Raw genomic sequence first — 27,608 nt, 5'->3', positions numbered from 1 at the left:
CAGACCAACTCCTTTCTCACTGCTTGGACTGTCTCTGTCAAAAGAGATCTGAAGCAACCAAGTAAACCCATGTGGCCTACCTCCCAAAGATGCTGTCCAAGAGGAAGAGGAGTACTGATGGGTGAGCGTAGTGCTGGAGGCTTCTTTGACCATTAACAGCCAGTTGGGTGATGCTGTTGCAGGGAGAGGCAGATGCGAATGATCCCATTTTCACACTGGCTCTGCTAGTGGAGTTCTAATACAAGAGAGGGTCAGACGTGAAGGGCATATTACTGGAGGAACAACCAATCTAGTTTAATACCTGCAGTCCCTAAGAAGATTAAATAGTATTGTATAGATTTGGGTCTCTCTCTGAAGCCAATATCTTTTCCTGCTACTCTAGATTATCCTCAGCATGAGGGCAGGGGACTGCCTCCATTACAAACAACCAGGTGAAGGCACCACCTGTGAGACACGTATCATAGTCACAGCAGCTACAGAAGAGAGCAGAGGGGATAAATCACAGCGCTCCTCTGCGTTGAGTGATCGTTCAAACGAGCCAACTTGCATCTGGCTTCATTTTGAGGCACCGTGTATGGCTGACAGACCAGACAAACATCTCTGCTGGCTTTTGGCACGGTGTGAGAGTACTTGCCAATGTCAGAGGGAGATTTAAAGCTCACTCTCTGGTGGAAACATCCCTCAGCTCCTCACGGGGATGGCAGGGGCAGAGGGATGCCACAGGCCCAGTCCCTTGCTGGCAGCGCAACAGGTGAATGGTGTCGGTAACTGGTTCGCACTGGTGTGGCGCAGCTCTGCAAGGGAAGGTGTCACAAGGTGTCTGGCCAAAGATTTCACGGGTGTAAAAATGCCATCATCAGAGGTATTGGAGGGGAGTTCGAAGAGGATTATACGATCATCCTAGAGCGGTGACTGGGGAGGTGTGCAGGGGTCCATCTGCTGCGCTGCGGCGCGCACAGAACCCCCCCACCCTTACATCCCCACGCGCAGCTCGGAGGAGAGAGACTGGGAGACTCTTTCACAAACCGTTCGCTGCGCCCAGCAGACTTCTGAGCCGCGGCGGTTCCTCCCCACAGCAGCGCTGTGGAAACCGCGGACGTGGTTCCCCCGCCGAACGCACCGCCGGCGCCGCCAAAACCCTCCCGTGAGGAGGCCGGGCCCGGGAGCTAGGCCCGGCCCCTTCCCGCCTCGGCCGCGGCGTTCCGGGGGGAACGGTTTCTGCGACGGACCCATGGCGGCGCGGCGGGCTGGGGGTGAGCAGCTCCTTTTCCCTTCCCCCTCTGCTCTCAGTCCCCGCGGACTCTCCGAAAAGTCCCGAGCTGTCCCCGGCGGGGCTGCATCTCGGCCCTCGCTGAGGAGAAGGGCTTGGGGGGGTGGAGGGGAGGGCTGGCTGCCGCTGGTTCCCCGGCCTCTCCTCGGGGTGCCCCTGTTGTTCCCTTCCCCCACAGAAGCTCAGCCTGGGCCACACTCGCCGCCTCTAGGCCTTTCCAGCCGGTGTGTGACACGGCAGCAGCTCTGTTGGCCGAATTTGGGGGCAGAAGGGCAATCGTTACTTCCCCTGCTGGCTCCTGTGAGAGGGCCACTAGACGTGGTCTAGTGAGAGCTGTCCCACTCCATGGCGGGGGGGGGCGGGGGGGGGGGATTGGATCTTGCTGATCTTTAAGGCCCCTTCCAGTGCCAGCCATCCTGTGATTCCATGTCACCTTGTAACCACAGCTTCAGTAACGACGTGTGGCTTTTCTTCTTCCCCCCACCACGCAGCAGATCACTGTTCTCCAGGCCGGTAGCTGAGAGGAGCAGCTCATCATGCCGACGGTGGTGGTGATGGACGTGTCGCTCTCCATGACACGGCCCGTGTCAGTGGAGGGCTCTGAGGAGTACCAGCGGAAACACTTGGCTGTCCATGGCCTCACCATGCTCTTTGAGCACATGGCAACCAATTACAAGCTGGAGTTCACAGCCTTGGTGGTGTTTTCATCGCTCTGGGAGCTGATGGTGCCCTTCACGAGAGATTACAACACGCTCCAGGTAGGGTGCATGGAACACAAAGCCAATAAGTTGGCAACATGGAAAAAACCCAACAACCCAAGCAAGAAACCCACACATGTTTCAGAATGACAGTGAAACTGTGTGATTTCTTGTTGTCCCATGCACAATGTCTTGAATTGAGGGTTTTATCCTTATTTCTTTTACTTATTGAGACATTTTGCCCTTCCACCCATCACATGTTTGCAGGTAACCACCAGTATGGTTAATTAAGTTAAAAATGGGGGTGGAGGAAAGGGCTGCCTGATGAAACTCTAAACAATGATAGTGGTTCTATGATGTTCATGTTTGTGTCTGTGGTTGTTGATTTGCTCTTGATAAACGATGCAGCAGACAGGACTGTTCAGTGAGGTTTTGAGTCAAGTGATTTGGTAAAGAGAAGGCACTTTTAAGAGTAGGTAATGGTTGAAGCAGGGTGAGAATGTGAATAAAGTGATTTGAGGTCTCACAGATGTGATGGGAAGTTGGGGAAGGAAAAAGGCCAAGAAAGGAATTTTGTATGAGTGCAGTAAGGCACTGAAAGTCTCTGAAGCCACTAAAAAATGTACATGTCTATTTAGTTATCATATGTAATACCAGGAAGAAATGATACGTTACTGCCACATGTTTTAGCTCTGTCGGTCTTGTGACATGCAGATTTTAAAAGATATTCTCTGTTGTGTTTGCATTTCAGCAGATGAATGCCAGCACATTCTCTTTGCTTTGTTTTCCCCTCCCTGAGTTCGTTTGAGGAATTTCTGAAAACCAAGAATCCAGCCAAGCTCCTCTAGTGTGTTAGTTTTACAACTGCACCGATCTTACGATGCTAAGTGTGACTTTTTCATCTTAAGAAAAGCTGGCTTAGGGTTGGAGAAACACAATGTGAACATGAGTTTTGGATTCTGTCACTCTCCCAAAGAGTTTTTGTAAGATCAGCTCCTTGTGACCTACTTTTGGAATCTAAGAAGTTATAGTTACTTTGACACCTGGGTGGATTTTCTAAGTGTTTTGTGTTAGACATTATTTAAATTTTGGATTTCTTTGAGACATGCAGAGGGGTTTTTTTTCTCCCAAAAAGCTCTGCTTTTAATATTACTGCTCCTTCAGAATCAGCTTTCATTTGTTTTCTCACAATATCATTCACTATTTCTTGTATCTTTCTTTTTTTCTTTCCTTTCCTCTTTTTTTGCCCCTAAACTTTGCAGGTCACTTAGAAGAGCACAGCACTTTCCATTGTCTTAGAATACAAAGCAAATACACTGACTTCCCTCAGAACTGTGAATGACTTTTCTGTGTTTCCTGGCAGTGGTATTTCACCCAGCAATGACAGTGCCTTTTGTCTTTACAGGAAGCCCTCAGTAACATGGATGATTATGACAAAACCTGCTTGGAGTCAGCGCTGCTGGGGGTTTGCAACATTGTCCAGCAGGAATGGGGTGCAGCAATTCCTTGCCAGGTACAACTGATTTCACTGCTCTGAGGGTCTGGCGTATGCTTAGTGCTCCCTGTAAGTTGCAGATGGAAATGGAAAGGTAATTTGGAAACTCTGAATACTCTCAGGCATGCAAGTGCTACAGGAAGGCAAAGAATTAGAGTTTTGTGTGTACCTGGAGCATGAACATGATCTTTATTAAAATATTCAGCAGCAAAAAAATAAGCTGCTTCTTGTCCAGTGTGTTCCTGTAATGGAGTGGGTTATAAAATGTGGCCCAGGAGCTCTGTTTTGGAGGCTTAGCATTTGAGCTGGATGCAGTCTTCAGTCTCAGGAGCCTCAGTGGGTTTGGAAAGTGTGAAGTCCCATGTTCCATAACCTTTCTCTTCCTGTACCTGATGGTTTCCAGGACGTGTAACAGCTCCAGGTCTCAAGCAGCAGCACGAGACTGCTGCCAAGTGTGTTCTGATCTCTCTTCTTTCCCTGATGAGTCATTTGGCATGTGTCTGCTCACACACTGTTCAGCCCTTGCAGCTCTCAGCCTTCTGAATTTTCTGCCTCTTACAGCAAAGACTGCTTTTAGCCCCCAATTTTCTGAGACACCGAAGAGCCTGTTAGTCTTTGCATTAGGATTTAAGTTCAGAAATGTTGTGGCTCAGTGAGCTAAGGAAATGTCTCAAGCTGCGTTCCTTAAGGAGAAAAAGGAGAGAGGTGTACTGGCTAGGCAGTGCTTCAGAATCTAACAAGGATAACAGGTACTTGGTAAATGTAAAGTACTAGGAAGATGTAAAAACCAAGCATAAATCAGACTTCAGCAGTTTGGTCTCTCATTTGTGCCATGGCTCATTTCACTGGAACTTCAGGTGATGGGATGATGAAAGGCAGCAGGGAATGTACTGTGCAGAATCTTGGAATAATGAACAACGTTACTGGTGAGCAACAGTTCAGGTGCGGACTGAAGAGACTGTGAAAATGAGAGATTGAGAATGAAGAGAGAATACAAATCTGGATGTAGCAGATACACATTCAGTTTCAATAGCATCTGATTTTCCTTACTTCACAGCCAAAAATAAGGCCTGATGGCACTGTGAGGTGTTGAAAGAGCAGCTGATTTACTACTCTGGAAGTGACTGGATCTTAAATAGTTCTGTTATTCAGTATAACCTATTAGTGTAGGTTTCTGCAAGGAGAGGCTTTGGATGTGCAACTGAATGGAAAAATGCTTACTTTTGCTCTAATACATCTGCTGCAAAATGTGAGCATACTGCAATTTGTGTAGAGTTAGGGGAATTAGTATTGCATTTCTGTGGCTTGGGGTGGAAGTTGTGTTGTCCTCCAGATTCAGCAGAAGAAATGGGCTTTATCTTCCATCTGACAATAAAGCTTGTGTCCCTCAGCAGCAGGCAGCTTTTTTTGGCTGTATGGTCACTCTTCACTTGAAAGTGGCCACATTTATGCACAGGGGAGTGTGTTTCTGGCTGTGAAACTTTGTATTTTAGTGCAATTACCTAATTACAGGAAAATATGTGTTTCCCATGCACACAGTTCAAATTACAGTGGATAAATCTTCCCTTTCTCATTTAGGAACCCGCTGCTGGAAGTTTTACTCAGTTCTTTCCGAGCTCAGTGGTGGAAATCCACTGCCACACCAGCAGGGAGTTTTCAGTGCCACAGTGCATGCTGCTTTCTGTGTTGGCAGAAAGAAATGTGTTTTTACCTGTAAATGCAGCCCTGTCCTCCTCCATTCCAGGTTGTCCTGGTCACTGACGGCTGCTTGGGCATCGGCAGAGGCTCCCTACGGCACTCACTGGCTACTCACAACCAGCGAAGCGAGAGCAACCGCTTTCCGCTGCCTTTCCCCTTCCCATCCAAGCTGTATGTCATGTGCATGGCAAATCTCGAAGAGGTGATGTCTTTAGCATGTACCTTCTTTCTTACTCTGGATGATTATTGTTCTTTAAACTAGTGATCAGGCCAGCACAAAACATACTTTGCTGTTCTTGTGTGTAGTTTTAAAGTTTAATTGACGTTCCGTTGCTTAGTGTTGGTTATTTGGTGAGATAGACCTGTAGTATCTTTTAAAAAGTGTATTGTTGCACTATTATTATCTACTACTATTGCATTATTATCATAATCTTTATAAATCATGTCTCTTTCTGTACAATTAAAAACTCTTTGAGTAAATTACTTCTATTGCAAAGATGCCAAACACTGAAGACAACACTAGCTTTACGTAAAAATCTGGGTGAGTGAAATGTTAGAGTCTCTAAGCCAGTGTTCAAACCAACTTCCCTTAGTTTTGAAGGAACAGTGACTATTTTTGTTCTCTTCAGGTACCTTTGAAACTCTCAGCTTTAAAAGCCTTCACAGTCATTAGAATTCTGCTGAATCAAAAATGTTTAAAACCAAACCCCTATAAAGTTCCTTAGATCAGGTTTTTTTAACAGCCTTGCTTTTGACTTGACACCCATGTTACTCTGCCTGTCACAGAAGTTTTTCTCTTAGGCCTCCAATAGATATTTCAGCTTCAAGGTATCTATCAAGGATGATCCTCTTGATTAAGTTGATGGGTTGAAGCGTTGTCCACACATCAGGATAATTGTGAAACTGTTTAAAATAAATCTTTTACTGATAAGTTTAGATGTTTTCACAAGCATTATATCTGCCCTCCCTCCTAAAAATGATACTATCCTGAAGGAGCTGGGAATGTAGCATTACCAGTAAAACCTTGAACTGTTTAAGGGCTTTCTGTGCTCTCAAAGAGTTTCTGGGACTTTTGCTTGCTTAAGGCTGTTTTTGAAGCAGAACCTAACAGGATAAAGTGATGTATTGGGAGTTGGCCTCAATGATCCTGATGGATTCCTTCCAACTGGAGGCATTCTGGGATTGTTTGTTACTAGGCCAAATGCTGCACCCAGTCTCATATAAATGGGAGATGAGGACTGCATTTCCTGGAAGACCAGGCACAGTGGTCTATTTGGAAAGGAATCGTAGAATGGTCTGTGTTGGAAGGAACTCCAGGGATCACAGAGTTCCAGCCCCCCTGCCACAGGCAGGGCCACCAACCTCCAGGCCTGGATCTACACAAGGTTGCCCAGGGCCCCATCCAACCCGGCCTTGAACACCCCCAGGGATGGGGCACCCACCCCCTCTCTGGGCAGCCTGTTCCGCCCTTCACCATTCTCTCTGTAAAGAACTCCCCCCTAATATCTTATCTAAACCTTTCCTCCTTCTCCTGCCAGTCTCTGCCCTTCAACAAGCTGATTCCTCTCCTGTTCCTCTGCTCCCTTCAGGGATGGGAAGGCTGCAATGAGGTCCTCCCACAGCCTTCTCCAGGCTGAACAAGCCCAGCTCCCTCAGCCCCTCTCCATAGGGGAGCTGCCTCAGTCCTCTGATCATCTTTGTGGCTGCAAGGAGTGAGATAACAAAAAATCTTGGTAGCATCCACTCAGATGCTTCTTGCTGTGTTTTGCATCTTTTCTGAAAACATTCTGGTTGGTCAAAAGAGACTAAAAGGGAAACACAAAACATTAAACTTTGTTTTCTTTACAGCTTCAAAGCACAGATTCCCTGGACTGCCTGGAGCGGCTCATAGATTTAAACAATGGGGAAGGGCAGATTTTTACCATTGATGGGCCCCTTTGCCTGAAGAATGTACAGTCGATGTTTGGGTTAGTAGACTTGTAGATAATTTGTGATGGTTTCCAGTTAGTATCTGTGAAGGGATCCAAATATAATGAGAAATCTGATGTGGAGTGCTCTAATTAACCTTTTTTTTTTTCCCTTTAGTTTATGGTCTTATTAACTGTATTTTCATCGTGACCTTCACTGGTTAAGGTCAATATTTATTTGAATTATTATACAACCAAACCATAGCATCTGTTTATGATTGGCAGATCAAAGACAACTAATTTGCACAATTATTGTTAGTTTGCCATCAGTGTGATAATATGCTGCTTTCTTTTGTAATTTAGCAAAGCTAGAACTATTGAATAAAATGTAGTAAAACTCCCAGTGTTTTGGAAGCTTAGTTAGTGTGCTTTAGACAATTTTCATTTGCTAATATTATATTTTCTTTAATAATGACTGATTGTGTTCTAGAAAGCTGATAGACCTGGCTTACACACCATTCCATGCTGTTCTCAAGTGCGGCCACTTAACATCTGACGTGCAAGTATTTCCCAGACCAGAACCCTTCATTATAGATGAGGAAATAGACCCCATCCCTAAAGCAATTAACACAGGTAAAGAATCTTTGATTACTTTTTAATTAAATCCACTTGATTTCTACCTTTTTGCTACCACCTCTTACCCTGTACAGCTGCTGTTTCATCCACTTTCTCTCCATGAGGATCAGGCTCTGACTGTGTAATTTTTTTGTGTATGTGGCACCCAGGGACAAGAACATTGTCCTGTTTCAGCTCTGTGTACCTGGTAAGAGCACTGGAGCAGGGCAGAGGCACTTTCAAAGCTCAGGGTGCTGGTTTTTCAGGGCAGGGGCTGAAGACAGCCACAGGCTGCTTTCTGTGAATACCCTTATAAGCTTTACAGGGAATGTGTTGGAGAAAGGGCTGCTTCTTATGCTGCAGCTGCCATATCAGGTGAAACACACTAGCATCTTCTGGAGGGTTCTTCAAGGAATCCGCTAGGACTGGAATTGAGGAGAATTCATGAGGCAGCACACGTAAAGGGTGAGATTTGTGACATCTCTGTCTTTATAGTTCATCAGCCTGGCACTTCTCACCAATACACAGTTATTTTTAAAATCTGCACAAATAAAACCTTTCTCAACCTTTGTTACTGAGCACTGCACCCCTGAACAGCAAGTAGTGAGTAGATAGCCTGTGCCTGTGACTTGGGCACACTTCTTGGGGAGAATTCACTGTCACTGCTTTGCCTTAAGAATTACATTTGAACTGCAGCATCAGATTTACTCTCAGTTCCTCAGCAGTGCACATGGCCATATTTATTTTGGGTGTTCTTTCCAGCCAGGTGGAAAAGTGCAGTGGCTCATGAGGTTGGCACCCTCAGTGACACCCCAGAGTGACTCAGATCGTAGGCCCAGATGTCCTTTCATTTCCTTTCATTCCCTGGATCTTTCCTGGAGACTTCCTTTTTATTGCTGTGTTCATCAACAAAATGCACCCAGCTTGTGTGTGGATAAAGACATGATAGTGGTAAAATTCTGCAAGGAAGTAAACTGCAACCCCTAACTTACTGCCAGCAAGATCAGCTTGATTTGTTTGGGGTTTTTTGAACTATGCAAGAGAAAAAACATTTCCCATTTGGGGTGTGATCACCTCTTTGTAGCTGCCTGTTGTTGAAACAGGACTGAGTGCCTCTGCACTGAAATAGCAAAGGCAGAGAGAAAGAAGGTGCAGCGTGTCTTGACAAGGGAGGCTTTGTGTTGTGTTGTGTTGTGTTCAGTCATAAAATTCCTCCTGTCATTCCAAGGGTGGGAATTTGGCAGGAAGGAAATTTTGTTCTGAGTACATTAAAGTGCAGCATGTGGTGTGCTCACCCCTGAATTCCTCCATGGCTTTAATCGAGTGTTCCTTGTTCAGATGTGAGGAAGATCAGTTGAATTGCCTTTGGGCCAGGATCTTCCCTTGTGCTCTCCAGGAGCAGCCTCTGTGCCCAGTTCCAGCTGCAGTACTGCTTGGAAATGGACTGAATTTTTAATTGTGCCATCCACGTATGGACCTGGGTCCATAGCTGGAGCACACCAAGTGTTACCATCTTCATGTAGGGAAGAGTGCACAAAGCAGACACTCTGTACTCCACTGCCAGTGCAGAGCTGGTCAAAGGCCAGTCCCAAGCCACCAAACCCCTCCCATGGCTGAGACACACAGACCCAATACAGCATTTCTTGCAGCCAAGAAATCAGGGAGGAAATCAGACAAGGCTGAGCATGAAAAACGTGTCTGCCTCAATCTTTTACCAGCAAATGCCCACAACTCTGTGTGAGATGGAGCAGCATTTAAACTTTGGGCATATTAAACTCCAGAACCACAACTCAGTCTTTGTAGTCCTGGGAACAGGTCCCATTGGGGCTAACCCTGCCAGAGTGTTGATGGGGATTCCTGCAGGTTCTGTGATGCCAGTTTGAAGCCAGTAGGTTTGGGTTAGTCCTTTGTTTTCTCTCCTTCTGAATTTATAAAATGGCAATTATTTGGGTGGGTATGGTGTAAAAAACAATGTGCATTTCTTCAGGAACACGGTTCACAGACAGCAGTATGTGTGTGATGAAAGTGATGTTCTCATCTTCAAGTGTCATGGTACTGTGTGTGAATGTTTGTATCTTATGAACACCCTGACACCCCAGTCAGGGTTGGGGCTCTGTTGAGCTACCCCTGGGTACTGCTTCAGAAAACTTAGTGGTGTAAGAAGCTGTGATGTTAAACTGAGTCTGACTACATTTCAGCTGTTTCCAAATCTGATTTAAACCTGTTGTGTCCCCCCAGATCTAGAAATTGTTGGGTTTGTTGATATAGCTGATATTTCTAGCCCTCCTGTCCTGTCCAGACACTTGGTACTGCCCATTGCACTTAACAGAGGTGAGCAAGTTTTGTTTCTTGTAGCAAACACTGCTTTAGGCTTTCCTGTTGTAATGTCTGTTGTGGTTGTGGCTGGAAGCACAAATTTTATGCTGTATGAAAATGCCAGATGTCTCTAAAGAAATGTTTGCATGACTACATTGAAATGAAAACCTTGAGGTTCATAGAGGAAATGGTGTCCTCATGGCATCATTATTAATAGAACATGCTAAACTTAACACTAAAATTAGCTATGGACCATGAACTATGTGGTGCAAGATGAATGTTTAGTGTCATCTTGCTCCTAATGGGTTCATGGAATGATGTGTTGTTGTGAAAAATCTCATCTGAAAATGACAGCTGAATTGCTCAGCTGTACTTCAGCATTCATTGCTGCTCACTGGGGCCAAGTATATATGTATCTATACCAATGACTGGCGTAGGCTTCAAGGATGGGTAAGCATATCATGGGCTTGCAGCTACTTGAGTGCATCAGCCTGTGATAAATAGGACTTCCCCTTTCCTTTTGTTGTGGCCTTGGAGTGGAGCAAAGAGAAAGTGAGATTCCTCTTGGTAAAAAAGGATGAAAGCTCAGGATATGCTTTCATCTCTGTATTAACACTCTTCCTGCTGGGCCTTTCACCTGAGAAGATATTAACAGTTAATTCACAGCTATATTCTGGCTGCTAAAACGTAGTACATTTCTCATAACGACCCTAAATTGCATGGGAGGGGAGGAGGACTGGTAATTCAGGATGCCTTTGATTCAGAAGCAGCCCTGTATTTGGTGCCAGGCTCTTGGTGCCATCTCATTTCACTTCTAGGTTTTCAAAGCTGAGGTTTTCTTTCCACTTTTTTTTGGTAACTCTGTTTTGTGAGTAGGTTGCAGCTGAATATTTATGTATCGTTATAGTGCCACTTTGCCCCAAAAGTTCATTAACCCAGCTGTTCCTTCTACAAAAGCATTGACTCTTGCACAGCAGAGGATAGGGGGTGGTGGTATGAAAATAGAACTGATGTGTTTGAATTGATTCTTACGTTGTCTCTCTGCGTTCTTTCTTCCCCAGAAGGTGATGAGGTGGGACCTGGGATCACAGATGACACCGAAGATGAGAATTCAGCTAATCAGATTGCTGGGAAAATCCCCAACTTCTGTGTTTTATTACATGGCAGCCTGAAAGTGGAAGGCATGGTGGCTGTCGTCCAGCTGGGGTATGGAGCTGGCTATATGCCTGAAAAATCTACTTTGCTCATTTATACTTTATTTATAAATTATGTTTATTTATATCTATACTCTACAGAACTCTGTGCTGCTAGACAAAGCTGTGGATTTTTAATTGTGGATATGTTTCTGCCAGTATAAATTGCAAATAACAAGCCTCCACACAGTGGGAGGGGGGCAAATTCTAGGCAAAGAGGGGTGGAAGATTTTCAGCCTTTGGCAGGGGAGTTGGACCTGATGATCTCTTGAGGTCCCTTCCAACCCCTACAATTCTATGAATTCTATGAATTTGCTCTTTTTGACAGGCCAGAGTGGTATGGAATGCTCTATTCACAAGCTGACAGCAAGAAAAAATCAAACCTCATGATGTCACTCTTTGAACCTGGCCCTGAGCCCCTTCCGTGGCTCGGGAAGATGGCACAGCTTGGACCTATTTCAGGTACTGCTCACACTCAGTTTGAATTAACTCTTAGATATTCACTGTTTCCTTGTCCAAATGACTTTGCCAAATCTTAGTTGTTAAGTGGGTTTTATTTTCTTCCTGCCCACCAGATGCAAAAGAAAACCCTTATGGAGAGGATGACAATAAGAGCCCTTTCCCCTTGCAGCCCAAGAACAAGCGCAGTTACGCACAGAATGTCACTGTGTGGATTAAACCAAGCGGCCTCCAGGTGATGAGACAGGTTTTGGACTTGATGCTTTGATCAGTGGTAGCCAGCAAAGTGGTGCCTGTGTGTGTCTTGCCCGTTTAATGTAGTGGTTTTATTGCTTTTCTTTCATTTTTCTAAACACTGCCTCTTTAAAATGTCATGATTAAAATGCAATCAGAAAGCATAGCTTGTTTAATGAAAGCCGTGTCTCCAGTGTAGCATCTGGCTTAAGTTTATTGGATTTAGCATAATTGCCATTTATGTTTCAGCCTTTGTGAGCTGCAGTCTTGCCAGTCATCAGGATTTATCAATAAAGAGTTGAGGGTTTTTTCTGCAGCTTCCCCAGGAGTTGTGAAGACTTTTTGAAAATGGTTTTCTTCTTTTCTGCAGACAGATGTACAGAAGATCTTGAGAAATGCAAGGAAACTCCCTGAAAAAACTCAAACCTTCTATAAAGTGAGTAACATTTCAGGCTGAATCAAGTTTGATCCGTAGTGGTGAATGAATGTGACAGAGGAACACATAGTGCCTGTGGTGGTGGTATGTTCTGTGCGAGCTTGTAGGGGCTCTGCAAAAACATACGGGGTTCTGTAAAGGAGACATCCTGGCTCTGGGTTACAGATGAGTTAAGGTGGGACAAGGGGTCTGGTTTCCCTGCCACCATGTTCTCTGGCAGGGCAGCACGGACATATCATGTTTACAGGTGTCCCTCATGATCTCTGCTAGTTTATCTTGAACTTCTTTCCAGATTTTATGCTGTTGTCCAGGCAGAAATAAACTGAGAGGAAAAGGAATGCAGATGATGAGAGTCTGAAAATCCCTCCTAAGTTTTTTCTGCAACTGAAAGGAAAGTACAAAATTCCAGGTGCATTTGGCCACATCATAATAATCCATAATCTGGCCTGTAGCTGGAAGTAATTGTTGCTCCTCTTGTAAGCCAAGAGCTAAAGCAGTTTGTTATTGTAGCCCCTGGACACTTCCAGAATGAATATCCTGCCCAAATGCAAGTGCTCATCAGCGTACAGTGAAGAAAAATCAATGTATATACATTCTGGGGGATGCTGTGGTTAAAGGCAGAGGTCAGTGAACCCCAAGTCAGAGGCCACCCCCTCTGAAGGCACAGAGGAGAGAAGTGGAGATCCATAGGAAGGGATCAAGGAAAAAAACAGCTGTTTAGTTGTGCCACTGTGATCTTCTGCCCTGAAGCATTATCTCACGAGCAGCCAAGCGGTTTCCAGCAGCTGTACAGATCACTCAGGTTCTTTTCCTCTGTAAGCTTGCCTTTAAAAAAAAAAAAGCATGAAAACATGTTTTACATAAAGACTTACAGTGACTTTAAAACTTGTCCTTCTTTGCAGGAACTTAACCGTTTACGGAAGGCAGCTCTGGCCTTTGGCTTTTTGGAGCTCCTGAAAGGCGTGGCAGACATGCTGGAGCGGGAGTGCACCCTCCTTCCTGACACAGCTCATCCTGATGCAGCCTTTCAGCTCACACATGCTGCCCAGCAGCTCAAAGTGGCAAGTACAGGAGCATCAGAATATGCTGCCTACGATCAGAACATCGCTCCGCTGCAGACAGACTTTTCCAGTAGCAGCACTGAAAGAATGTGAAGTCTCTGGTTTGGGAACTTCTATAGCTGAAGACTCGAGTGGTTCAAACTTTCTTGTCCTGTTTTCTTTCTAGGGCCTTTTTTAATTACCATTTGGAGAACTTCTTCTCAAAATGACTGAACGCACTAGTTAAAGTATCCTGAATGGCAGCTATTGTTACTTTAGACACAGACTTGATTAGTCCAAAGAAAACACGTGCAAGAATCCTTGTGCAAGATGAGATATGCAGCTGATGTCAGGGTGCTGTCACTGATCTTATGTCCAACTTGGAAGCCAATCTCTGCTGCCACAACGAGAGGTAGCGCTGGCAGTGCAGTGCTTATGAAAGCAACTTAATCTGGGGAGGTGTGTTTTTTATTTGTGTAATAATAAAGAGTAATTCTTCATGAAAATTTAAGTTGGATTTGTTGTGTTCTCACAGCAACTGTACGGCCCAAACCCTGGATGTGGTGAAGGATCAACCTTCATTTATCATGAGAATTAAATAAGAAATGACACAACTTCTTGTGTTCAGGGAAAGAACAACTGAACTAAAGCAAAATTTGGTCATAAATCTTTATTAATAGAAACACATTCTTTCTGAAGGACTAAAACTCAGTAGTGTAAGATCCATGACAGCTTGCACTAGGTACCACGATTTCACTGAGAAATACCATGTATGAATACATATCGATTTCAGAACAGAAGTTTAAATGCCCAGTGGAGAAATAAAGTATGAAAGCAATCCTTGCTGTTCCACTCCTCAGCTAGTTCAATCCTTTGATACAATTCAAATATAGGTACAGTGTGTGCTGTAGTGAAATATCAAGTGTGTGACCAATACTCCACTGTCCTGAGTAAAGTAAGCTGCTCTCTCAATTATCTGGAAAGACTCGTGCCTCTTCTCAACAGGACACAATTTGTGAAACGCAGCGTGGAGCTTGTACCAGCTTTTTGACAGACTCTCCTCATAACCTTATTTCCCTTCCTTTACAGCAACAATCACTGGGTCTGTATCACAAACAGTAAACTGTTTGTTAACCTTTAGTATAGAAAATCATTTTCTGGAGGATGCAGATTGTTTTACAGTAGAAGAAGACAAGTAGTAACATGGCACTGAGCTAATCTCAGCTTTGGTGCCTGCTCTGGATTGCTGGCATTGCTCTGCAGTGCCCTGGGAGCAGGGGCAGCTTCTGGGCAGCAGCCTGTTCATAACCACAGGAGGGTTTAGGGCAAACTTCCTGTGTTTTCTCAAGTGGATCAAGGAGGCCTGCAGGGTCTGGAATTAACCTCAGGAGCCTAGGTGTGAAGGGCATGCTGGAATTAAGCCAACTGAAACAGCTTCCCAGGTAAGAAAGCCTGGAGCGTGGGGGGAGTGTCTCTGGTTTGTTGTTGGTTAAAGCAGGCACAGAGGGAAGGGATGTCCCGTACTGAGATCTCATACATGCTACCAAAAGGATACAGGGTTTGTTTGACCTACTCCTCCACCCCACCAGGGCCAGGCAGCAGAGCACACACACTGCACCCTCAGCGTAGAAAGGCCATCTGACTGCCTTGCTGAAGGCTCTGGGTACAGGACCTACAGCCCAGTCTCCCATCAGTTTTCCCACTGCGTGGGCGGGATGGGGTGTGTTTGCTTGCCAGGACTAAGCTGGTACCCATGTTTCCTCATTTTCTTACATTTCAGTGTTTGCACTGCCAACCAGGAAAGCGTTTCTGACCCTGCCAGAGTGACAGCCTCCTGTCCCCAGTGACTGGACGAGGATGTGTGGCTGCAGGAACGGCAGGATCCACACAGCACTCCTGTTAAGCCTAAACTACAAACAGACGTAAGTTGGTAACATTTAAATCCACATTAGCAACTCCCAGTTTTAATTCTGCTGCGTCAGGATGCTGCAGGAAAGGGGCTATGTGCTGAGCAAGATTACCCCAACCATTAAATAGTAAATGCCCACTGTTCACAGCAGTCTCAGGCTGCTCCTCCTGCCGTCAGGATGCGCCCTAGGAACGGCACAGGCCAGCTAACAGTATATCCTGACATCAGAAGCCCTATCTGCATGCAATATTGAAAGAGCAAATACCCAATTAAAAGATAAAGACTATTCCTATTTAGTGCTGCTCCACTGTTTATAAGCATATTATATGCAGATAAGAGGATTTCTAACATGGTGCTTGACAGGATACAGGTTTAAATGTTGCACAGTGAATGGCATGCACAGTGATTGAAAGGGAACAGAACACAGGAGGTGGGAATGTTACCTGAATTCACTATGGAATCATGAACTCGAGCGTGATCATTTCATTTTACAAAATCCTTTACATTACAGTGGGGGAAAACCCTAAGAATTAGAGGGCTTATCTTTGTCACTGAGATAAGCAAGGTAAGAAAGCACTGCAGTCCTCCTTTACTTCATCTTCCTCTTCTTTGGTCCAAGGTGCTGTTTCCTTTGCTTGTAGAGATGGCGGAAGTTTATAAACACCCCTGGAAAAGAACAAACTGTTTAGGTAGGACATTACTGCATCTTTTTAACACTAGCTGGCTGTCTCAGATTAAAAAAAAATACAACAACAAAACCCAAACCAACCACCACACAGAATAAAAGCCATGGTTTAAGGGTGTGTAACACACTGAAAGATAACGCAAGTTTTCTTTCTTGCTGGGTGAGGCAGTTGTTGCTGCACAGCCTGTTTGGTACAGGGCTGCTCAGAAAGTTGGGTTTGTTGCTTTTTGAAAGTTACAACACCCCTGTGCAGAGCTGGGGAATAATCAAAGAGGGATTTGAGAGTGAAACTCGCTTTGAGATATTCTTTAAGCAATGTCTGTGAAAGGGAGAAATCTAGGGAAATTCAGCTTAAAATTCTCAGTTGGATTCCAGATACCCAGACATACCGGGTGTGCATACTATTTAAATACCTAATTACATATCAAGCACCGTTCTTCTTTCAATACTCTACTATGTAAAGAGCTTTTTATACTGTTTCCAGGAAAAATCTGACTTCATGTTGCACTGGTGATTACAATGCAGCTTAGTTAGACATTGCTTCCATGTGGAATTACATTTAGCTTTCCACTAAATCATTCCAAAGCTCAAATACCATGGAAAAGGTGAAATTAAGCACACAGAGGTTATAAATAGATGTAAAAATTATTCTTTTAAGACAAGGGATAGTAGATGATGTCAACTTGTTCCCAAGACCTTCTCTATGGTGGGGGGGCTAATCAGTGCTACTTGTAGGTGTGTTCCCCTCCTGCTCTGACAAATACACATCAACAAGCAATAAGGGTAAGACTTAACCTCAAGCAGTTTTGTGTTGCCAGGATCCCCAAGAATGCAGGAATTTAATTTTCTTCAAAAAATATTCAGAGGAAACCAGCCTTTTTATATCAATAGAGAGAAATACAATTAAGTATCTTACCTAAAAACAAGGCTATAAGGTATATTTGAAGCAAAAATGAAAACTGGATGGTGACGTTCAGTGGATTTGGCAATCCCAGACTGAATTTCCCTGTTTCACTGAAGATTGGAATGGATTGAATGATACAGACAGCTGAAAGCAGAAGGCCACCATCGTTACCACACACAGATTAAATATACAATTGCCCATCCCACACCAACATTTTCAGGACACTCCCTTTTTACTTGGTAGCTCTCATTAGTTACACCAATTTTAAAGCTGTTTTATCAAAAATAACACGCAGTATGATGGGAAGTAGAGGCACCATCCTTGTACCCAGTGGGAGCCTGCAGAGTTCATGCCAGCTGCATTTCCCAGGCAGAAACAGGCACAGCAACAAAACAAGAATCATCTGGCCTGTGCTTGGAGTTGGGCAATGCCCAAGTCTGCTCCTGGCTCACACAAACACGTTCTGGCAGGTATGATTACACCACCTTTCTTACAGCACTGATATGCTTCTTGAATAGATAAAAACGTAAAATAATCCAGATTGGTTAAGACAGAAGAGTTCAGAGCAGCAAGGGAGCAGAGCCTTATCTGGGAAGCACCATGCCCATCTCTGAACAGGCTACGCTGCTTTCAGAAGAAGAATCAGCCCCTCCCTGTCCTGCCCAATGATTTGGAAGATAAAGTCAAGATCTTGGAGCTGGTGCTGAGCTCAGGCTGACCCAGTGGGGTCCAGCAAGCGAACCCAAGTAAACGGGACGTGAGCAGCGCTGTCCCGCGCTGCCCGCGGCGTGCTCCAGGTCCATTTATTCACATAACCTTCTGCTGCCTTTACTTTCCTCCCCACTGCCCAAAAGGAAAACTTCACACATCAAATGGAAAAGAACCATACTCCATTTGGTAAGAAACACAAACCCACTTACATTTGGTTCAGATCTATTTATCTGTCCTTCTACTCTACTATTTTCTAGCCCAGCAGCCAACTCCATTTTTGAGTTATTAGCCCAGCCTTGACTTTGTTGTTTATCAAACTGTCTTTTTTTGGACATACCTTCTGCCAAGCCTCCTAAAGGGTAGAGAGGGATCCAGGCAGTGTACCGGAGCCAGGTTAGTGGTTTCCACTCAATACCAATGCATGAAAGCATGTAATATGGATACCTAAAACCAATTCAGTGTGAAAAGAAACAGATGCTCTTTAAAATGGAAACTGCTACTAGAATTAATCTGGCATGGCTCTGCTGTATAGAACAGTCAATATAATTCCTAAGAGACACAAGAATATTCCAAATATTGTTCCTATGCATCACGATGGACACACCTTTATTTGGGAGCTTACAGAACTAAGGCTATTCTGACCATATAAAGGTGACTGCCTGGCTTGCCTAATAAAGAAACCTTTCAAATGCTTCTTTTGAAAGAGAAGCAGCACAGTGCAGCTCACTTCACAATGGAAATCCACAACAGGTCCTCCTAGGCTCAGGGCAGTATTATTTTCAGCCTCTAGCCTTGTCCAGCTTTTGGCAGAGGGAGCAACCTGGGAAGGCTGTGACAGTCCACAACTAAAGGAGATTTTAACTGCTGGGGCCAATGCACTACAGCTGCTCTTTCCAACATCAAAATAATCTTTAAAGAGTTATTGGGAACAACCACATCATCCTGTACACATCTGCTAGAAGAATAACCCCACACACCTGAATAGCTCAATGATGCTCCAGAAATAAAATATGAAGAAGACGACAGGTTTGCTCTGCATTTCCTCTAAGCTTCCAAGGACAACAAACAAAATAAAGTTTCTTCCAAATATCTGTTTAAAAAAAACAAATTAAGGAACAGTCACACTCTTCATCAAAAGAAAAAGCAAATCCTTGCTGTCAGAGACATGCAGGGTATTTACTCTTCGTGCCCAAAACATACGCTGAGCAGCGACTGTGAGCATGTGTTTTACTCTGCATTCAGGGACAATCCAAGGGACCCATCTATCCCCATCTTAGTGCACAGCCCAAACAACCAGGATAAAAAAGACACTGGAACCAAACCAAAATCCTGTGCTTTTAATCAGCTGCTGCTTGCTTTTGTTCTTGCCCAGTGTCTCCCATGGGTGATGGGAGAAGCTAAGGCTGGGAAGCACAAATTCCTCCCTTCTGGATAACATATTCTCCAGTCCTACCCCAGTGAGGTTGCATCAGTTATTTTAGAGTCTCAACACGTGTGTAAAATAGATTTACTTTAAGCAGGAGGAAAAAAAAAAAGATCTTTAAAATATTACCTGCATTACAGCAGGTACCAGCGGTGATCTGACTAATCCTATGAGTGAATTGACGATCTCCATCAATGCCAGGGTCTGACAGAAATACATCATGTCAGCAATAGTGTGAAATGTGTCGTAGAAGGAATCTGAAAGACAAGGGAAAAACCACTGTAGAGAACAGATGAATTTCCATGTTCAGGAAGCTGGTGCAGCAGGGTAGGTTTTGGTAACAGGATTCCAGTTGTATTTCAAAAAACATCATGTGTAATTGTGTGGCTTCCTTATAAGCCTTACCCTGAAGTCACACAGCACTTAATCAAATCACTGCTCAAGTGCTCTGTGCCACACAGAGAGGGATCACGAGCTATTTCAGCTATTACTGTACCAAAAAAACCACCTTCCTTTTGATGTCACTGGTTAGAAAGTATGAAAAACAACACTAAAACCCCAAAATAACCCCCCAGTGTAAATAAAATAGCCCTTATTACTTGCCTTTTCCTAAGATGAACAGTCGTACTGTCATGTTCACAAAAATCCAAGAGAATCCCAAAAACTGTACGAGATTATACATGACCAAGTATCCCTTCTTCAGGTGTTTGAAAGCTAAAAATCAATAATAAACACATCAGGTGAGCAGAGTACAACGGTAACACTTCTGCAAGGAGTGGAGCTGCAAACCAGGTTTCCTATGTGACTAAAGCTTACCAGAAAAAGGGAAGCTGCTGATGGTGATAGAAGGGTTGCTGTGAGCACTATGGGCTCTGCCTGCTTTTCCCACCATCTCCTAGAACTCAAGTCTTGCTAGTCTGATTTTTTTTTTAATTCCTTGCAAACTGCACCCCCCCTTTTTTTCTCAGCAGCTCTTGAGACAAACATCCACCTCTAAGACGCACCAAAGCCAGCCAAAATTACTCTGTTAAGAGCTGAGCTTTGCACACAAGAGCAACAGGAGCTTTCCAAACCCCACCTTACACACTAAAAACATATGGTTACTTACGGTCTTTTGGGACTCTGGATTCTATTTTCATTTTGTTAATCTTTTCTTCTTCCTTAAGATGAAGGATAAGGTTTTAAAGACTGTTACTGTAATTAGCAAGTGATTTGTTAACTATACTACTGCAAAGCTAGCGGGTTTAAAACTCAGCCAAGCAGCCAGTTGCTAGAGGGTTTAAATTCTCACCTGCATAAAACAGCCCATTCATCATCCAAAAATTACAGTATGGTAAAAGCTAGAGGGTATTCACTAGTTATCCTGCCTTTGCTATTTATTTTACTCTACTAATTAGCTGCTTTTGCTGAAAAAGCCTGCTTTTTTGTGTGTTAATTCTCAGCTATTACTGGTTCTCAGAGCTGTTCCTTAAAACTTTTCACAACTCACCAGTGCCCTGAAGGGAACTGAGAACATCCAGCTCTGGCTCTCTACCTGCCCTTCACCGCTGCCTCTGGCTCCTGGCACTGCAGCAGCCCTTTCTCCTCTGAGCTAAGCTCTGTGGCTCCAGAGGGGAATGGGGAAGTGAAGGGGAACGGGGCAGCAGTTGCTGTAAAACAGATTTGCAGAAGCCTGGCCTGTTTGAGTCCTTCCCAAGCAGGTCTCACACCTCCCCACTGCAATAAGCTGCTTGAGCTTTCCAGATGGTGGGAATGCACCGTCGGGGCTTGGGAAAGAGCCTTAGAAATCCCAGGACTGGCATCCCTGGGCTCCATATGGCACATTAATACCAACTGTCATGTGGATCAGGACATGGGGCTGCGAAGACACTGGGCAAGGGCTGTGAGGCTTCGGCTGGAGACCCTGGCTAGCTCTGAGCCAGCACAGCTGCCCACTCAGCTTCGTGCTCTCCTAGCCAGGAGTCTGCTTGTTTCTGAATCCCTTTAACCAGCTCTGTGTGGGATCTGTATGAACCAGCAGGCACCATCAGCAGGGCAGACAGCTCCAGGTAAAAGAACACAGGCTCATGCGCAGGGAAAGAGCTCCCCTTGCTGTGCTTTGGCAGGACAAGCCACACACACCCACAGGACTGACCTTCTCCTTCAGCTCCATTTCAGCATCCGATTCATCTAACCAGCGGTCGAAGTCGGGCGCGAGGAAGAGCGGGCGCTTCTCCTGCTTGGTGAGCCTCTCCCACCAGTTACTCTCTTTCTTCTGCACAGTGATGTTCAGCTGCCTTTGAGTCACCCTGCACACAGGCTGAGGGCAGACACAGGAGCACACATCAGGCAAAGTCCTGAGAAACAAGCTCTGGGCTCGAGCTGATAGCCAGGCTCTCCTGCTCAGGGAGGTAGGGATGACATGGACTGCTGCAGCACTTGTCTCTGGTGCCCAAGGCATGGAAGCAAAGGGCAGCCCGGTTGAAGAGGGCTGTAGGACTTGATAAGGAGTCTGAGAGCCTGCTGGTACCACACAGCACCACTGTGCCTCACCACTAGGCTGCCTAGGCTGAACCCATGATCCTGGCATTAGACCATCTCCCATTTACCACTTCCTGTAGCCAGCAGTAAAAGTAACGCTGCTATCAGCCACAGGTATGCATCCAGAACAGGGACCCATGTGACAACTACTACAGCGAGGAAGAACTTACAGCCTAAGGAAACACACGGAGACAATGGTGAGCTGACAGACCTGTCAGCATGGTCACCAGCACCCCACAATGTCTCTCTCCATGGCAGCTACGTAACACCACCCCAGAGCCTCTCCACCCTTGCAGCCATAGCACTGTCACCTTGGGTGCCCACCCTTGGTGGTACCATCACACCCCTCCGCACGTCCAGCCTAGGCCAGGGTGCTCAGCAGGAGAGTGCCTCTCAAACCAGCTTAAGCTGATACAGAAGAGCCATGAACGACACTGAACTGCACCCATTACACCAGCACTGCTCTGTCAAGGCTGTCCAGATGCTCCAAGGACATGTGAAGGTTTTAGTTATAATTTACAGCTACAACAGCCTGGCCCTTGCCTGTCAGACACTCCATCTCTTGCTGCTAGCCAGCCCTACAAGGTGCACATCAAAGCTGAAAGAGAAAGCCCTGGGCTGCAGTACTTCCCAGTCCTGACCATCTGCAGGATTCTAGGGAGCCGATTCTCCTCCAGCCCCTCCACGGTGACTCAGAGCGACCAGATTTTGGGAAGGAGACGGCTCTACAGAGACAAGGGCTTGTCTTTCAGGCCTGGCTCCCTGCACAGCCCACACCTGGCAGCACGGGGGACAGGCTCCAGCAGGTACTTCTCCCCACGCAGGCAGCTGCTGCTTTGCAGGACAGAGGACAGACTGGTGACAGGATCCCAGAGCCAAGAGATGTTGACTGTCTGCCACTCCATACCTGGTAGGAGCCAGACAAGGAACCTGCCCGCTAACAACCCTCCAGCACTCTCCACCTTCATGGAAGCGGTGGAGGTGAACGGGGGTTCCCAGTCTGAGCACAGCTATCCCTTACAGCCAGCAAGGATTTAGCAGCAGAAATCCTAGAGCCCAGAGTTTTCCTGTGCCCCAAACAGCTCTGAGAGGTAAAGACAGACTTTACAACCACCTGCAACCACCATGGAGGGGCTGCTCTTCCAGCCAAGCTCTCCTCTCCAACTCCAACTGCGATTAAGAAAAGATTTTGCAATACAAGGCACAGAGTATCTGTACTGACAACTGAGGAAACCCACACAAGGCAGAAGCACCAGTTCTCATCACTTTTCTTTTGTTGGGACCCAGAAGCACCCAGCAACCACCACACTCACACTCTGCAGCCGTGTTCCCCTGATCTCCCATCAAGGCTGCGTCAGACAATGTGTTCTCCCATTATTTTGCTGCTTTAGAACATAGAATCATGTACTGGTCTGGTTGGAAGGGACCCCAAGGATCATACAGTTCCAACCCCCTGCCACAGGCAGGGCCACCATCCTTTAAAAACAAGTGCACAGCGACTATTTACCAGCGGATACACGGAAGGGCCCAGCCCTGCTGAAGCTGACCCATGCAAACACTAGCTCTGGGGAGGTGATTTGCATGACAGCAGGACGGTGGCTGAGCTCTGACACCGAGTCACCAGGAAAACCCACACAGCAGACCGTGAACTTTACTTAGAAAAGCCAAAATACCTACTTTAGGCTCAACCGGTTCTAGGAACTCGATCTGAAATTCGTAGATGTTGTCCCCTTTGGCACCATGACCCTGAGCTGCAAGACAAGAATGAACAGTTGGTAGGAAGGTCCTGGCCAGTTTTACCAGCCCCACCTGGACACTACACACAAATATTCAGCGGTTATTTATGGTGTTTCCCCCACCCCACACAAAACACCCCAAAACATTGCTCGAAGGCGCAGCTGCTGCTACTACAACTCTGCGTAGCACTGGAGAAGGGTCCCCAAAAAGAGGGGACCAAAAGGTTGCTTGAACCAGATGGCTTTCAGGGGATCCAGCTCTCACACTGCTGAGTGAGCAACCCAGGGACAGCCGGTCTCCGTGGGTGAATCGGAGCCAGACGTGGGGAGTCCTGTCCCCATGGCAGGAGGGTGTGTTCATCTCCTGCTTTCCGCATACAGAAGTTTTATCCCTGGAAGGGATAAAAGAGTCCAATTTCCACCCTTGTGCCACCGAAAACTGATCCCAAGGTGAATGCCAACACCCAACAAGGCGCTATCGAATGGCCTGCAGCTCGCAGGGGGGGGAAGGCAGCACTTCCCAAAGAACTCACCTTCAAGAAAACCACCAAATAAATGAGAAAAAACCCAAATAAAACCGGCTCCGGTGTATCCCTGGTGCAGCCCATGCACACCAGCCCACGCCGAGCTCCACGGTGCTGCGCCAGGCAGCTGCCCGGCTGAGGCAAAGCCGGGTTTTGGGACAAGATCTGCTTTACCTTTCAAATCGAGCGCTGGTTCCCGATGCGGAGCTGCGATAACGGCCGCAAACAAGGGCTTTGTGAAAGGAAGAGCTGCCCCGAGTTATCTCCGGGCGTCAGTTGACACAGGAGAGCGAAGACATAGGGAAATGCCGCCGCTATTTAAATACGGGGAGGCCGCGGGGTTTGTCATACGAGATAAGAGACACCCCGCTACCGGCGCTAGAGCCGGGCTGCGAGGATGGACGCGCCCGGGACCCGGGGGGGGTCTCCCGCCGAGGCTCACGCTTCGCGGGGCGGGTCAGGCTTTGCGGGAGTCCCTCACATGGACACCCCACCCCCCGGGATGGCGCCCCGTACCTCTGAAATGCAGCACGTTGTCGGTGATGGCGACGTCCGGGTTCTGCAGGGGGGGCAGACGAGTTAAGGCACCGCGCCCGCGCCGCACGCCCGGCAACCGCGGCGCCGAGCCCCGCGGCGAGTCCCGTGTCCCCCCGTCCCGTGTGTGTGTCCCCCCCCCCCGTTAAACCTCCCAGCCCCACGCCCGCCCGCAAAGCCCCGGAGCCCCCGCCGGGGTCCAAGGCCGGGTCACCCCCCGGGGGAGGGGGGGGACAGGGGGCGTGGCCGCGCGCTCCGGTACCTGCACGTCACTCAGCTCCACGCGCAGGTAGAGCTCGCGGTGCCGCTGCGCCCAGTGCACGTGCGGCCGCAGGCTGGGGCCCGCCATGGCGCGCGCGCCCGAGGCGGCCGGGGGCTCCCGCGCGCCTGCGCACAGAGTCCCGCTGCCCCGGCGGGGCGGGGGTGGGGAGGGTGAGGAGGGGGGGGTGGTGCTACTGCGCCTGCGCACAGCGGGGACGCTGCCGTGGTCGGGTCCGTCCCCCAGTGAGCGGGTCGGTTTGTGTCCCGGAGCTCCTCCCGGGGTCCCGAGTAGGGCTCGGTGCGACCCCCACTCCCCCCTGCGCCCCTCCCGGGACCCTGTATGTGTGTGCAGGCCGCGTGCCGCCTCTCGCGTCCCCGTGCCGGTGGCCGCCCGCCTCAGAGGTGCCGCCTCTGGCGCTGGAGGGCAAATCCTGTGAGGAGCGGCTGAGGGAGCTGGGGGCGTTCAGCCTGGAGAAGAGGAGGCTGAGGGGAGACCTCCCCACCTCCACTGACCTGACAGGAGGGTGCAGAGAGGTGGGCGATGGTCTCTTCAGCCAGGGGACAGGAGATGGGACAAGGGGCAATGGGCTCAAGCTGCCCCAGGGCAGGGTCAGCTCAGATGTGAGGGAAAAGTTCTTCCCTGAAAGAGTTGTGGGGCTGTGGCACAGGCTGCCCAGGGAGGGGGCTGAGTCACCGACCCTGGATGTGTTTAACAGTTGAGGTACCTAGAGATACAGTTTAGTAGAGGACACGAACGGTTGGACTTGATCTTAAAGGTCTTTTCCAACCCAGTCAGTCAGTGATTGTGTGATTCTGCCTGTGTTTGCTGTGGTAGCAGCAAGCTGGGTGAGAGAACATCTTGGGTTGGGGCGCCTTTGGGGCACCTCTGGCTTTCAGGCCTTCTTGGCAGCTTTTTACTGTGTGTTCTCAGATCCCTAAAATGAATCCCTGCCATGAATCCGTCTGAGTTCCCCTTGGTGCTGACCTGGCCTTCCTCTGTGCTGCGGGTCATCACTGAGGGCAGCCTGCAAGGGTGTGGAGAGCTGCTCGAGCCATTGTAGCCATAACGGAGGCATGGGCTGGTAAAAGTACAGAAAATCCCATGCCTTCAGTAGCCTACTTACCACATACCCCAGCCTTTTTCAACTGGGGCACTGTGATTACATACCCCAAGACTTTGCTGGTAAGGGGCAGTGCTGATTCTGGTGCCCTTTCAAATGGCCACCCCTCATTCCCTCAGCGGCTCACACAAGGGTGAGGGGGAAAAACCCACCCTCCCCAGCTCAGCACAACCTTTCCCTCCCAGCTCCAGGGCAGTTTCTCCTGCTCCCACAGAGGGTTTTCCATGCAAATCTCTTTGTGCTGGTAAGAGGCAGCAGCTCCACGCCCCAGCCTGGTTCTGAACAGAGGATTTCCAACCCCTGCCAAACCCCTGAGGCTGCAAAGCCACTGCAGAGGGATGGGCCAGCTGTAGCAATAGTTGCTGGGCTGCTTTATTTTAAAACGCAAACGCCATGTACCCTTTAGGGTCCAACAGCCTGGGGGCACTGCGTGGGTAGATGGTGCTGAGCAGATGGTGTGGGAAAAACAGCTGTTGGGTCTGTGTGTGATCTGGGTCTGCTACCTGTGCATGCATTGAAGCAGGGGCACCTGTGGCAAAGTGATTTTTCTTGGTTCATAGCGGATCAGAGGAGGCCACGAAGATGGGCTGGAGCACCTCCTATATGAAGAGAGGCTGAGGGAGCTGGGCTTGTTCAGCCTAGAGAAGAGAAGGCTGTGGGGGGAGCTCATTGCAGCCTTCCAGTACCTGAAGGGAACATACAAACAGGAGGGGAATCAGCTTGTTAAAGGGTAGACAATGGCAGGACAAGGGAGAATGGATCAAAGCTGAAGGTTGGAAGGGTTAGATTAGATATTAGGGGGAAGTTCTTTCCAGAGAGAGTGGTGAGGGGCTGGAACAGGCTGCCCAGAGAGGGGGTGGGTGCCCCATCCCTGGGGGTGTTCAAGGCCAGGTTGGATGGGGCCCTGGGCAGGCTTGTGTAGCTCCAGGCCTGGAGGTTGGTGTCCCTGCCTGTGGCAGGGGGTTGGAGCTCTGTGCTCCTTGGGGTCCCTCCCAACCCAGCCCAGTGTGTGATTCTGTGATCAAAGCTGCCTGTGCTTTACGAGAAGTGGGTTTGGTTTGCAAAGCCGAATGTATCGACACTCTGCTGGGGGTTCACTGCCCGGCAGCCTGTGGGTGCCCCGGGCAGCAGGCGTGCTGTTAGCAGAGGGGAGCCTGTCAGCGCCAGCTCTTTGAGCGGGAAAGGAGCTGATTTTTGAAACTCTGGGATCCCTGGGGCTTGCGTGGCCCGAGCCGCGCGCACGGGGCAGTGTCCGTGTGTCCGTCCCTGTGTCGGCGCCTGTCCCGCTGCTCGTCCCCAGCCCTTGGCTCCTCGTAGTCCTCCCGTGCGGCAGGCGGCGCCCTCGCCCGTACCCCGCTGTGCGGCTGAAGCGAGGGCGGCGGCATTTCCTCCCCTCCTACAGGGGGCGCTGCCCCCCTCCTTCGCTCTGCCCGGCGGCCCCTCCTGGCGGAAGCGGAAGCGGCCCGGCGGGGCGGCTCGGCAGCATCGCCGCCGCCGCGGAGCGCCGTGAGTAGCGGGGTGGGTGAGGAGCATCGTGAGGCTCGGGGTTCCCGCGGGAGGCGCCCTCCGGGGAGCGGGGCCGCTCCTGCCGTCTCGGGGGGAGCTACTGATACCTGGTGGGGCGGGAGGAGGCGGCGGCGGCGGCTTGCCCCGGGGCGGCCTGGCTTTCCGCCCCCGGCCAGGCCTGCCCGCTGCCCCCGGCGCTGGAGGCCCCCCGGGGTCTGCCCGCTTCCTGCGGCCTCGGCGGCACGGGCAGGCCCGTGGCCGTTCACCCCGCAGAGGCTCGGCCTGCCGCGCCGGCGCACCCTGTGGGTACGAGCCGTTCCTACGGTGCGGTAGTGCCGGCGGGTCCCCGGAGCTGCTGGGCTGCGGGACGGGGCGGTCTCTTAGCCGGGTGCTGGCAGGTGGAAGTGAAATGC

At 48.3% G+C, this 27,608-nt stretch overlaps 2 protein-coding genes across 2 annotated transcripts; one reads left to right on the top strand and one right to left on the bottom strand.

The window, feature by feature from the left end:
• The first annotated feature begins 1,204 nt into the window (after positions 1–1,204).
• Positions 1,205–13,861, top strand: INTS14 (integrator complex subunit 14). Its single transcript, XM_084268231.1, has 12 exons — positions 1,205–1,253; positions 1,765–2,028; positions 3,374–3,481; positions 5,208–5,363; positions 7,010–7,128; positions 7,559–7,701; positions 9,922–10,014; positions 11,061–11,205; positions 11,521–11,654; positions 11,768–11,886; positions 12,256–12,321; positions 13,224–13,861. The coding sequence occupies exons 2-12, from the start codon at positions 1,807–1,809 to the stop codon at positions 13,473–13,475; spliced, it is 1,557 nt and encodes a 518-aa protein (XP_084124357.1). The 5' UTR covers positions 1,205–1,253; positions 1,765–1,806; the 3' UTR covers positions 13,476–13,861.
• A 1,998-nt stretch (positions 13,862–15,859) lies between these two features.
• On the bottom strand, positions 15,860–24,664 carry HACD3 (3-hydroxyacyl-CoA dehydratase 3; the record flags this gene model as incomplete). The annotated part of the gene is made up of 11 exons (XM_084268179.1): positions 24,570–24,664; positions 24,290–24,332; positions 23,191–23,264; positions 21,128–21,292; positions 20,102–20,153; positions 19,597–19,707; positions 19,123–19,250; positions 18,548–18,660; positions 17,908–18,014; positions 16,872–17,003; positions 15,860–15,936 (listed from the first exon to the last, which is right to left on the bottom strand). The coding sequence occupies exons 1-11, from the start codon at positions 24,654–24,656 to the stop codon at positions 15,860–15,862; spliced, it is 1,089 nt and encodes a 362-aa protein (XP_084124305.1). The 5' UTR covers positions 24,657–24,664.
• Between the last annotated feature and the right edge of the window lie 2,944 nt (positions 24,665–27,608).

The sequence above is a fragment of the Gallinula chloropus genome, assembly GCF_964237585.1.
Source record: "Gallinula chloropus genome assembly, chromosome: 9".
NCBI classification, from domain to species: domain Eukaryota; kingdom Metazoa; phylum Chordata; class Aves; order Gruiformes; family Rallidae; genus Gallinula; species Gallinula chloropus.
Note: the sequence above shows the minus strand (reverse complement) of the source record. Positions and strands in the feature narration are given on the sequence as shown.